At 44.4% G+C, this 13535-nt stretch overlaps 1 protein-coding gene across 3 annotated transcripts in view; it reads right to left on the bottom strand.

The window, feature by feature from the left end:
- Positions 1-13535, bottom strand: part of IKZF1 (IKAROS family zinc finger 1) — a 260129-nt gene that overhangs the window by 102199 nt on the left and 144395 nt on the right. The window contains exons 4-5 of one of the 3 annotated variants that reach the window (XM_075316568.1): positions 11684-11743; positions 9886-10146 (exon numbers count right to left, since the gene is read on the bottom strand). In XM_075316568.1, coding sequence (XP_075172683.1) covers positions 9886-10146; positions 11684-11743 — 321 coding nt within the window. The remainder of the gene's footprint in view (positions 1-9885; positions 10147-11683; positions 11744-13535) is intronic. The other 2 variants (XM_075316569.1, XM_075316571.1) reach the window with 2 other exon arrangements.

The following is a 13535-nucleotide window of genomic DNA, read 5'->3' as shown; positions in this document are numbered from 1 at the left end:
CATCAAGCCCTGGGGTTAGTGATGTCACGGCATCGATCAGATATCCGACATCACTAACTGTCAGTAATAATAATAATAATAAAAAAAAAATAGACGACAAAAAAAACATTTATCTGAAAAAACACTTCCCAACACATTCCCTCTTTTACCAATTTATTGAAAAAAAAAAAATCTGATCTGCCGTAATCCATTTTGAAGATCCCACAACTATTCTGGACCTTCCTGAACATGGGGGTACGCTCAGTGAACACTTCCCCCATTTTCTGGGAGTACAAACCCTCCATGTGAAGAGTGTGGCTGCAGTGACCTGACAATACTGCACTCACACTGCCCGGGTCCAACGGAGGGCAGAGTGACCTGCATTAAACTCATTCCACAATATGGGGGGCATGCGCAGGAAATCTATCCCCATTTTCTGGAACTGCAGACCCTCCATGTGAGGAGTATGGGTGCACCTACTCTCCTGGGGTCCACAGCACAGCAGTGTGAGTGCAGAAAGCTCAGCGTCACTGAATGCAGGAAGCCGGTCGACAGCCACTCTGTGAAGTGCGCATGCGACCAGCATCTTTTGAGAAGGAAGAGGAGAGATCGCAGCTGCACAAGGTACCGAGGACGCTGGGGAACACAAGGGTGGTTATAGGGCGTAACATAGCTGGACCTGGGGAGGAGTTTTCTGTCGCATCTGTCATGGCACATGCAGCAGAAATCAGAGGAAGATTATGAATGTGGCAGGCGTGCTGGTCGTGGGGGTACTTTGGCAACACCGGACGACTGGAGGGAACCGTGGGAAGAGATTTATCTCCCATTTGACATGTTTGATCATGCCAGGTGGGAGATAAATTATTTTTTACCGGCGCCGCCATTTACTGTTACGTCATCACGGTTACATGGTGTGTACTGGTGATCACGTGAACGATTAATGGAAAAAACATCCGGAATTGTTATCTCCAGGGTCTCAGCTACCCCCGGTAGCTGAAATCCCTGAGATTTACCGATGTTGGGGGCGGTATTTACTTTTTTCTGCCCGCCGTTTAAAAATGGCAGATCGGAAAACGTACCCCCTTCTAACGCCGTTTTAATCCATACGGCCATCGTAAAGGGGTTAACGAACAGCGACAGAATGGGGGACATACTGTGATGAGCAAAAAGGTAACAATGTTTGGAACTTTTGACTTTCAGGCTCTATAGCTCACCACTCACAACATCTTTGAGTGTGAGACTACCTTCATCTTACAGACAATTATCTTGGCTATCTCATACATAAATTTGCCTTGCAACTATTTAGCATTTGATTAGTTATGCAGATTCTTTTCATGTTACCTACATGATTACAGTTTTGCTTTTGGTGTTTGACATTTTTTTCTTCCTATATATTACAAATTACAATCTTAACAGCTCAGTCTTTTATTAGGTTGATTTCCAAGTGAATGGTTACAGGTTCGAATCAAAGAGCAGCCATGAAAAAGGTTTCCCAAGAAAAGAGAAACTGTATCATCCAGCTCCTCGATAGCGATCTCTCGGCCAAGAAAATTGAAAACTGCATCATGTGAGTCCCATGAGAGATGGAGGAATAAGAAATGAAGTCCATCCATCTATTCAAAACCTGGAGGGGGATGTCCTGGCAAAATATTGGAGTCAACATGTCGAGGCATCCCAAGGTCTATCAGTTCTAGAGCAACAAACACGGCAGTGGAGGTGGCTCGTATGCTTCGTAATAGTGAGATCAGAAAAGTCCATGCAAGACTGTGAGACACACATAAGTCTGGAATGGTGGACTGAAAAAAGATGAAGCAGCCTTGACTTCAATATCATCATAAGAAGCCTCGACTTGAGTTTGCAAAGAAGTACGAAAAATGTACAGTAGAAAATTGGAAATGGGTGATTGGATCAATGAGATGAAAGTCAATAGACTAAGCTCTAATGGGTGCAAATGAGTCTGGAAGAAATAATGGAAAAAGTTGCTAGCAGATCAAGAAATTGAAGGAATTATTAAGTTGGAGGAAGCCTGATGATTTGGGATTGAATCACAGCAAACACAATGGATACTGGATCACAATTGATGGTGGTCTCAATGCTAAGCTATATGCGAGTATACTACAAGATGAGTTACTTCGAACACTCGAGTACTATGGATATGAAAAAGACAACATAATGTTCTAGCAGGACAGCGACCTGAAGCATATGTCAAGATTGGCAAATAAATGATTGAATGGCAATTAAGTAGAGGTGCTGGATTGTCCCCCACAGTCCCCAAACCTCAACCCAATTGAACACCTGTGGATAGAATTGAAGAAAAAGCTGTATACATACCAAAGTAAGTCGATCAGTTTGCACCAACATTGGGAATGTGTAGAAGAGACCTGGGATCAGATTTTGATCAAGACATATTTGAATCTGATGGAGAGCATGCCCAGAAGGATTCAGGTGGAATGCTAAATGTGGATTTAGAAAATACTAACAAAATTTTAAAAAATTAAATTTAGATTTTTAGGAGCAAAACAGTAACAATGTAGTAACATGACAAGAATCCGCATAACTAATCATATGCTAAATAGTTGCAAGCCAAATGTACATATGATAACAAAGATGATTGTCTATAAAATGAAGTCTCACACTCAAAGCTGTAGTGGATGGCGAGATATGGAGCGTGAAAGTCAAAAGTTCAAAACATTGTTACCAATTTACTTGTCAGCGTATATACCAGGAGGGGGGATATATATACCAGGTTGGGCCCAGAATGAGGGACATGTATATCAGGATGGGGGACAGATATATCAGAATGGGGACAGATATATCAGAATGGGGGACATATACACCAGAATGGAGGTCATATATACTACGATGAGGGACAGATATATCAGGATGGGGGACAAATATACCAGGATGGGGGATACATATATCTATATATATAATTGCCTTATTCTGTCTGTCTCTCTGTCTTGCTCCAAAATTGTGTCACCGTGACAGTGTCACCGTGACAGTGTCATAAAAGTGACAACTGTCGGATTGGCCGCTGGGCTCGGCCTGGCCCCGCCCCCCCCCACGGATTGGCCGCTCGCCTCGGCCTGGCCCCACCCCTCGCATGGATTAGCCGCTCTGGGCTCGGCCTGGCCCCGCCCCCCCACGGATTGGCGGCTCGCCTCGGCCTGGCCCCACCCCCCGCTTGGATTAGCCGCTCGCCCTGGCCCTCCGCACGCATCGCCCGCTCCAGCGTACACCGGCTCCTGGTACACATGTGCAGGGAGCCGGCATACGCTGACGCCTCGCCCGCTCAGCCCCGCTCCAGCGTACACCGGCTCCCGGTACACATGTGCAGGGAGCCTGCACCCGGCCCTACGCACGCATCGCCCGCTCCAGCGTACACCTGCTCCCGGTACACATGTGCAGGGAGCCGGCATACGCTGACGCCTCGCCCGCTCGCCCCCGCCACACGTTGGCACACTCGGCCCCGCCCCCGGCGGACATAACCTTGCGATGCTGGGATCATGACGGAGCCGGTGTACGCTGGTAACCATGATACACATCGCGTAACTATAGGAAGCGCTTCCCTTAGTTACCCGATGTGTATCATGGTTACCAGCGAACACCGGCTCCCGGTACACATGTGCAGTGAACCAGCATACGCTACGGTCAATAATGAAGTGTCATGCAGCGGTGAAAGAGTTAAAGACACTGCAAGACACTTCATTATAGGCAGCGGGCACCCCCAGAAGAGAGAAGATATAAGAAAGAAGACCCCGCAGTCATACTCACCAGACGCCGACCGGGAGCAGGTGAGCGCATCAAGGTCCTGCAGCGGCGGAACACGCACACACACACATAAGAACAGACACACACACATCAGATCACACTCACTCACTCTCACACACACCTCACACACACATCAGATCGCATCCACACTCACAACATCCAGTGATATCGCTTACTTCTTGGCGGCGATACTCTCCGTGCAGTGACCTTCCAGGACCTGCCGGAGGATCACATGGCCGGAAGCATGTGGTATCTCCGGATGTTGTGAGTGTGTGAGCGCGTATGTGCGATATCGTCAGTGTGTGTGTGTGTGTGTATGCGATCGGATGTGTGCGTGTATGCGATCGGATCTGTGAGTGTCGGCAGAAGGCAGAGGAGCACGGCGTGCAGCACAGCTGCTGGGACCGCCCACCGGAGGGCACAGGGAGAAGTGGGGTGTGAGTGTATGCGATCAGATGTGTGCGTGTATACGGTCTGATGTGTGACTGTGGAGCACGATGGGGAGTGCGCAGCATGGGGGATGGAGCACAATGGGGGGTGCGCAGCATGAGGGATGGAGCACGATGGGGGATGGAGCACAATGGGGGGTGCGCAGCATGGGGGATGGAGCACGATGGGAGTGCGCAGCATGGGGGATGGAGCACGATGGGGGGTGCGCAGCATGGGGGATGGAGCACGATGGGGGTGCGCAGCATGGGGGATGTAGCACGATGGGGGGTGCGCAGCATGGGGGATGGAGCACGATGGGGGGTGCGCAGCATGGGGGATGGAGCACAATGGGGGTGAGCAGCATGGGGGATGGAGCACGATGGGGGGTGCGCAGCATGGGGGATGGAGCACGATGGGGGGTGCGCAGCATGGGGGATGGAGCACGATGGGGGGTGCGCAGCAAGGGGGATGGAGCACGATGGGGGTGCACACCTCCCCCAAAACACACACACAGCGCCACACGCGCACTGCACAACACACCACACACACACTGGGAACCACAAACACCGCCCTACACAGACACCCACACACAGACAACGCCGCACACAGACACAACACCCAACACACAAACACTGCGGCATACACAAATATAAGCACATACCGCGCAACACACACTGCACAAAACATACCTCCCCCAAAACACACACACGCACTCCACACCCACACAAACCGCGCAACACAAACAGCACCACACAGACAGAACGCTGCAGACACACAGCGCTGCACAAACAACGCAACACACACAATGCAACACACAAACAACACCGCTCTTACAAACCCCCCACCCAGACAACACCCAGAACATTTACAGCGCCCTACACAAACACTGGCAACTACACACAACAACATCGATATATATAACAAAAAACATACATTAACTACACAATAAATTCTAGAATACCCGATGCGTAGAATTGCGCCACCTTCTAGTATATATATATATATATATGAAAGGGGCCAAAGATGGGGACAAATATACCAAGAAGGGGCCCAGGATCGGGGCACATATACCCGGATGAGGATATATTAACCAACATGGGGACATATGGAAGGGGCGCAGAATGGGGGACATTACTACATAATGGGAGAGACCTTATGTCTTTATAGGATTTAGAAAGCTAGAAGAGTCTATACATCTGACCAACATGAAGGGAGGGAGGGTGGGTCCCATCCCAGGTCTAAATTTTGCAATGGGGCCCATCAGATTCTAGTTATTCCACTGCTAACATTCTCTACAATCTATATCTCCCACTTAAGTCTACAAAACTTCTTTTGTGCTGCACCACTTCTCTGCAATTCCCCACTCCAGACAATCTTGCTAATTCCCAGTTTTGTACAGTTATAAGTGTGCTCTAAAAACATATTTCTTCAGATGGGCCTACTACCTCACCTCACTGTTCTAATTATTTACTGTTCTCCTTTCCTAAATATTCCTCAGAATCTGGTTTCTTGTATCTGTTTCACACTCCATGCACTCAAAAGCACTTTGCATCTGGACATATACAGATTCTGGATGATGACCGGTTCATATAGCTTTGTTTGAATATGCTTATTTATCATCATGATGACTGGACTTTACACTACAAGCACTGTTTACCTTTTTTCACATGAATTCCTTATAGAATGTAAACGTGCGAGCAGGGTCCACACTCCTCTTGGTAATAGTTGAATTATGCCTTACTCTGTAATGTTTTATTTTGTCTGTATATGTTCCCTTTAATTTGTGAAGTGCAGAATATGTTGGCATAGAGAAATAAAATTATGTATTTAACTGTATAGGAATGCACACTGGACTGTACTTACCTAGAAAAGGCATTCAGGCATATTGTTTTCTTTTACAAAGGTTCTCTATGTCTAAACAACCATGCAGACTAAAGCCATTTTTGCATGTATACCGTCTGAGATTATGAACATGAGTGGATGCAATCACAGTCTGCACCTGGCCTAATTCTATTTATTGTAACTTATTTTCTATACAAGTCCATATAGTGGATTATAGGCACACCCCAGAGCATGATTTGTATTTTAAATATGTGACTACATGGATATTTATAAAGTAATACACCACAGAATTTTCTTTATTACATATGAAAGTGATTTTGATAAGTGCTGAAATATATGTAAGGCCCACAATGGATACACAATGTATACTCAGTTCCAAAACAGAAGTGGCATGGACAATGTTGTGAAAGCAGATTGATGCGTATTTCTCCTTCTATGCTATTTGTTTTAAATGTAATTATTTATAACATAATGAGGTATTAATTGGAAATGGAAATATTAACTGGTGAAAAAGGTGTGTCAATGACCAGCTAATTAGTAAGGCCACGTTCACACATTTTTACACAGTATTTGTAAGCCAAAAGCAGGAGTGGGTGGAAAATGCATAAGTGTTCTGACTGTTCCACTCCTGGTTTTGGCTGACAATACTGTAGTAAAATACTGACTAAATACTGAATGTGTGAACATGGCCTTAAGCTGATGAAATGGAAACAACAAGGGACGAAGTCAGCTTCCAAAACCTCCCAAAGTGGGAATGTTGTATGGAGTTTCAGCATGCATTGTCATAATTTCATAAACTTTCATACTGCATACCTTCATTTCTGAAAGGCTGGGGGATGACTGGCATTAAATGTAAGACCACAGGATTGATCCTAATTATGAAAGTAAGATTTCTGGTTAACAGAGTCTAAATCTAGCTGATACTTTAGCCATTCCCCCCTGATTAACTCTTTAAGGGGTTTTCCAAACTTAAAGGTGCTTTACACGCTGCGACATTGCTAACGATATATCTTCTAGGGGTCACGTCGTTAATGACGCACATCCGGCGCCGTTAGCGACATCGCAGCGTGAGACACCTAGGAGCAACAATCAACGAACGCAAAAACGTCAAAAGTCATTGAACGTTGACACGTCTCTCCTTTTCATAATATCGTTGGTGGTGCATGCCGCTGGTTGTTTGTTGTTCCTGCGGCAGCACACATCGCTATGTGTGACACCGCAGGAACGATGAACATCTCCTTACCTTCATCCACCGGCAATGAGGAAGGAAGGAGGTGGGCGGGATATTCCATCCGCTCATCTCCACCCCTCCACTTCTATTGGACGGCTGCCATGTGACGTCGCTTAGAAAGGAGGCAGTTCGCCGACAACAGTGACGTCACTAGGCAGGTAAGGCTAAGTTCACATTTCCGCTAAAATGTATCAGTCACAATCCGCTGCTCTTGTAAACAACGGAATCCGTTTAGCGGATTCCGTTGCTCCCATAGACTTGTATGAGCAGCGGATTGTGACTGATGATGCTGCGTTGCACCCTCCGCCCGACTGATCAGTCGTGGAACGACTGACCCCCGGGCGGGAGGAACGCAGCATGTAACGTTTTTTGAGCAGCGCGATCCGTCGGATTTCGCTGCGCATGCTCTCTGGCTCCCTGCACACGTCACCAGCTTTGGTTGGTTACCCGATATTTACCCTGGTTACGGTGCAAAGAGCCAGCGCTAAGCGGTGTAAGCCCGTAACCAAGGTAAATATCGGGTAACCAAGGTAAACATCGGGTGCTTTGCTACCCGATATTTAGTCTGGTTACGTGTGTGCAGGGAGGCCGACACTTCCCCGCTCGGCCCCGCCCCCTCCCGCACTCCGCACATGTGTGTGTACACACACACACTCACACTCACACATACACTCACCTGTCCCCAGCCATGCAGACCGCAGCACTGCCACTGACATCCTCAGCGCCTGGCCCTGCCCCCGTTTGGCTCCGCCCCCTCCCACATTCAGCATGTGTATACACACACACACACACACTCACCTGTCCTGCAGTCCCTGCGGCACTGACGTCCTCAGTGCCACGGCCCCGCTCGGCTCCCCCCCCGAACTCCGCCCCCGAACTCCGCCCCCCCGTACACAACGGAATCCGACAAAGAATTCTGTTCTTTGTCATCCGTTGTACAGCGTTGAACAGCGCATCAGTCACATGCGTCAAGCGACACATGTGACTGATACAAAACAACGGAAATGTGAACTTAGCCTAAGTATGTGTGACGGGTGTTAGCGATGTTGTGCACCATGGGGAGCGATTTGCCCGAGATGCACAACCAACAGGGGCAGGTACGCTCGCTAGCGATATCGCAGCGTGTAAAGTGCCCTTTAGGCTACAAGTCTGCAGTCACTCTTCACGTTGTGCATAATGTGAAGATTCTGCAGTGCCAATGACAGGTGTGTTACCACATTTATGTGATTTCCATACATGCCATAAAATGCTAACTAGATGGGCGCAAACTGCTCAATGCATACTTGCAGATACATGACTGCCCGCTCACGGTGAGGAAAAATTCAATGCTGGAGAAGAGAAACGGGGTTAATGCCGCTCTGCTGCTGAAGTAATAGATTGCTGATTTAATCAATTATTTTTTATTTCACAGGTCTACGCGTTTCAGAGGTCAGAGCCTCCTTCATCGGGACAAAGGAAAAATCAACAATGAAACACGTAGACCTGTAAAGTAAAGAGGAATTTATTAAATCAATAGTTTATTACTTCGGCAGCATTGCGGCATTAACCCCGTTTCTCCTCTCCAGCATTGAAGTTTAATTCATGTGGGGCTGCGGCAGCCGCCATTACCTCAGGCTTGCATAGGGGTTGTGACTTACACAACCTCTTAAGGTGAGTGCCTCTTTATGTACATACATGTACTATAATATCTGGTAAGACCCTATTGGCGCTCTTTTCCCTTCAGCTTTCACTCACGGTGAGGGACAATCCTCACAGCATGCAGTGCACAACCTATTATCTACGAATGTCCTTTTTTTGGAACGCCTAATCTTTTGCTTCTAGCAACTATGATTTTATAATTAGGTCCAATTTTTTGTGTTGTTTTTGTAAAAAAAATGTTTGCAAAACAGGAAATCATGTCATTGTCATTTTTAATTGAATATTCTTCCACCCAGAGAGCTTTCCAAACACCTATTTTCGAGGTTATTTCAAAATTTGGCAAATTATGTTTCTGATTCATTAGGACCCAAATCATTAAAAATCTGTCATTTAATAAAAAAAAAATGAAAATTGCTAATTTGGCAAGTAATGGGTTAATGTGAGGATTTACAAGTCAGCAGTCATTTAGAATGGCTGTAGACTTGTAGCCTAAGACCGGAAAACCCCTTTAACTGTATTTTAATATCATGGCTATCTGGCAGATCTCCTACATGTTTGCATATCCCTTTGACAACCACTAACTTTGGAGGCAGCTTTGAGATGCAGCACAATAAATAAACTGTGTTTAGTTAGTTTTTTTTTTTTAGCTTTTCTCAGCTTTGGTTTTAAAGTGTGGTTCATCTGAAGGTTGTAGGTATAACTACTGTATAAAATACAAATCTGCAGTGAATAATATAAAGAAGCATGGCTGTTATGATACTGCACTATACAATGAGTAGTAGAAAGGAGTCTGCCATTCTGATGTTTCACTGACAGCGTCTGAAAATGTATTGTCAATGCTAATGTCACAGCTGTTTTGGAACTGTAAAGTTTACATTGTGTTAGAGGCCAACCATCTTTTATGAAGCCACATGATCACTACACTTGTAGCATGCCATGACGCATTACTTTTTTCTTTTTTCGGCCTTTAAAGAAAGAACTATGCCAGGCCTTACCAGTGTGGCTTCTTTTGTGTACCATGAGCACATTGGGGCCGATGCATATTATCCCACAGATATCACATTTTAGTTTTCCGTTAGGAAGTCGAATACCTCCAACTCCTGTTAAGGCTTTGGTGCCTTGTCCGTTCAGTGAGCCATTCATTTTCTCCCCAGCAACATCAATCATTCGTAAATCTTCTGCACAGTCTTCTCCATTCATGTCACAGGTACGCCCGTTCTCCTCATCACTGTGGGTCTCTACTTTTATATTGCCAGCTAAATGAGACAAAAACAGATGCAAAAAACTCAGTACCACTTAGAAGCACTTTCCAAGTCAATATTTACATGTATTATTTTCAATGAAATAATTAAATTAATAAAATAGAACAGCTTTTCATATTAAAACAAAATTCTTATACATTATTCCTGCATGCATTTCATTTCAAATGACTGCAAAACGCAAATGATGCACATCTTTGTTTCAATACAAGTATGACAATGAAGTTTAAAGGAGCCGGTCATTAGATTCATGCTGCACGAACCACTTCTAACATGGGAGAGACCATTTCCATTAACTAGAATGGGTGGGGCAGAAACTGATTAGTGACCTCATTAGACAAGTCAAGTCTATCCCTAAACTCCCTGGCTGGCTGTTCAAAGTATGTTTAGGGCTCGTGCGCACATTGAGTAATTGCACGCATTTACGCTGCGTGCTGCGTTCCCTGCACAATCTATGTAGATTGTGCATGATAGGTGCGCACAATGCTTTTATGAACACAGCGATGTGGGTGCTAAAATTTTGACCCAAATCCGTGCGTTTATAAAATGAGCATGTCAATTATTTGTGCGTTCTGGATGCAGCTCCCACTCTGTCTATGGTAGGGGCAGCATCCCGAGCGCATGAAATCGGCTTTAACAAAAAAACTGCATCCATTCAAAAAAACTGCATCCATTATGCGGTGTTTCTGCAGCGATTTGACGCGCACATGAGCTGTCAAATCGCTGCAGAATATTATGCAGTTAAATGCACATGAGCCCTTAATGTGAAATGCTGCAGCATATCACGTGGTTCGGCACTATGAATCTGAGCACGTGTTTCCTTTAAATATTATACAACAACAGAAATAATTTCATTAGCCATCGATTGGCTGAGTGGGCAGTGCAGTGAGTTCACAAGACTGTAGTTTTTCCAACTGCTGAAAAAATGGACAGCCCTCTGGCCTATGTTATTCAATGAGTCAGTGTAGATGAGCAGTTTTTGCCACTCTCCGAATCTGCATGTGAAAAAAATCACTAGTTGATGTGTCTATGGATGCACCCCCCAAAAAAATCAGGTGCAATGAGGAGCCACAGTATAGCATGGAATTTCTTTAACATAGAAAACTGTAACTTATGTTGTAAATTATTAATAACTGCTGATGTTAAATACAGAATGAATACGGCTTGCACATGGATGACAATGAGAAAACAATCATTCGAGTTTTCGGTATGAAACTCTGATGATTTTTTATACAGTCGTGTGAACTCAGCCTTTCCAACCATTTTCAAGATGGGACCAAGAAGAAGGGATTGGGATTGGAATTGCAGAGGGTGACGGTGGCTTTAATTAATCTGACATAACAGAGTAAACATTTAAAAGCAGTACGATGATGGTAATCTATAATGAAAAAATCCACACAAAGCTATAATAAAAATAAATAAATTTATGGCAGCGCATGCAAAACCACAACGTGGCACACACACCTACTGTGCAGGAAACACTGCATGCTTACAGAGTGTTAACCATGCCATGGTACAATAAAAATATACTTACGGGAAAATGATTTAAAAATGATAGCGTGTAAATCCCTAAACCGCTTAGCCTCACGTACAGCTGCAATAAAGAAGGCAAACAGGATGCTGGGTTGAACACGCCACTGTCTATACTTCATTGAAGTGGTGATACTGTTTGTCACAGTTAGAAAGCCCTTAAAATGTCGAGGTTGGTAAGACAGGAGATGGATTATTCTAATATATGATGATATTTGACTTATGTATATTATCACAGTGTAAAGGAGAAATTACAGTATTTTCTAATCGGTACAAAGCTTGGCTAGGTAACCACGGAAACACATATCATCAGTCTTTTGTCACAACATGAAAAGAATACATCTTACTTTTTACATTTCACTTAAAATACAAGGAAGTTTGTTCAACCCTATGTTTATCACAAAACATATCCTTACATCATTTTAAAGAATATTCTAACTTTTTGGCATGCAAATTCAACCTAGACTAATGAATGATAAACAATGTGCAGCATGTATATGACCATGGCTGCATGATCTCAACCACATATGTTTCATTCTGAGACGCTGTGGTGTTTCAGAGGAGAACACAGTTTAATAGTCGCCAGGGACCAAGCCACATGGGAGAGTAGAAGGGACAGGTATATATATCGGCGTTTTCTCCTCGCCTTCTGCTAGTGCCTAACAAATCTCTCCATTTGTAAGAAAGATCGGTCACTCAAGGACAGCAGAAAATAATCTGTGGAAGAATGCACAAATAGGGTCTTACCAGGCAAGGCAACAGGCAAATATAGGCAGACACACTCACCTAGTAGGGTTGTGCCAGTGACAACTCCTATTATTACATTGCAAAATGGCGAACAGCCACAGCCCCGGAGAAACCAATAAACTTAAAGCAGGGGGAATAAGGTGTATCCTGCGCTATCACTAGAGGATTCAATGTTGATTATTTCATCTCTTTATTATTTGTTCAGGTCAACACGTTTCAGAGATCACTGTATCCATCAGGACAACAAAGAAACGTCAACAATCATTGTTGATGTTTCTTTGATGTCCTGATGAAGAAAATAGTGATCTCTAAAACGTGTTGACCTGAACAAAGAGTAAAGAGATTAAATAATCAACATTGAATCCTCCGGTGATAGCGCGGCATACACCCAATTCCCCCTGCTTTAAGTTAACTCCAGGAAAGCAAGAGGGGAGAAGTTGCTGAAGACCTGCCTGTCCGAATAGTCTCCTGTGCGGCCCATCCCTGCCAGCTATTAAAAATTTTTTCTCTGAAACGCATTAAACTTATGTGGCCACGGTCTGATATTTGCAGCCTGTGGATCAGGGAGCATGTATCAGCTGTCAGGTTCCCTTCAAGGTATTATTATTATAAAGGAGTAGTGATACAGATGAACATTAAATAAAAGGTAATGCCAGACAACATGGTTGAGCACGTACATTTGATTCATAATACGTCAGCCTGTCGTACGCTCACCCCTCTCAATCATGAGATGTCTTTTAGTAAATATCTGTACTCCATGTTAAACAGCAGTTCCGGATCATTTTGCTTATTACGCAGCATTGTGCTGTTCCTCTGTTAGTCCTCCAAGAATTTAGGAAGAAATACACAACTTGGTGTTATCATTCCTCTTATTAAAAGGGTATGTGCCTATGCCTTAACAATATCAGCACCAACTGAACTGTGCAGGGGGACGCAGCCCTAAATAGTAACTTTTTTGACAGTTTATTCAATAATGATTCTGAGGAACAATGGAAGAAATGTATAAAGGAGAGTTCAAAGAAAAAATGCTTCAAAACTGTTATCGGTATTTTATCAAGAAAATTATTTACTAAAACACATATAAGGAGAACCATAAGGTCCTATCAGAG

Source organism: Anomaloglossus baeobatrachus, chromosome 6 (genome assembly GCF_048569485.1).
Source record: "Anomaloglossus baeobatrachus isolate aAnoBae1 chromosome 6, aAnoBae1.hap1, whole genome shotgun sequence".
Classification (NCBI taxonomy): domain Eukaryota; kingdom Metazoa; phylum Chordata; class Amphibia; order Anura; family Aromobatidae; genus Anomaloglossus; species Anomaloglossus baeobatrachus.
This window is presented reverse-complemented; position numbering and strand designations above follow the sequence as displayed.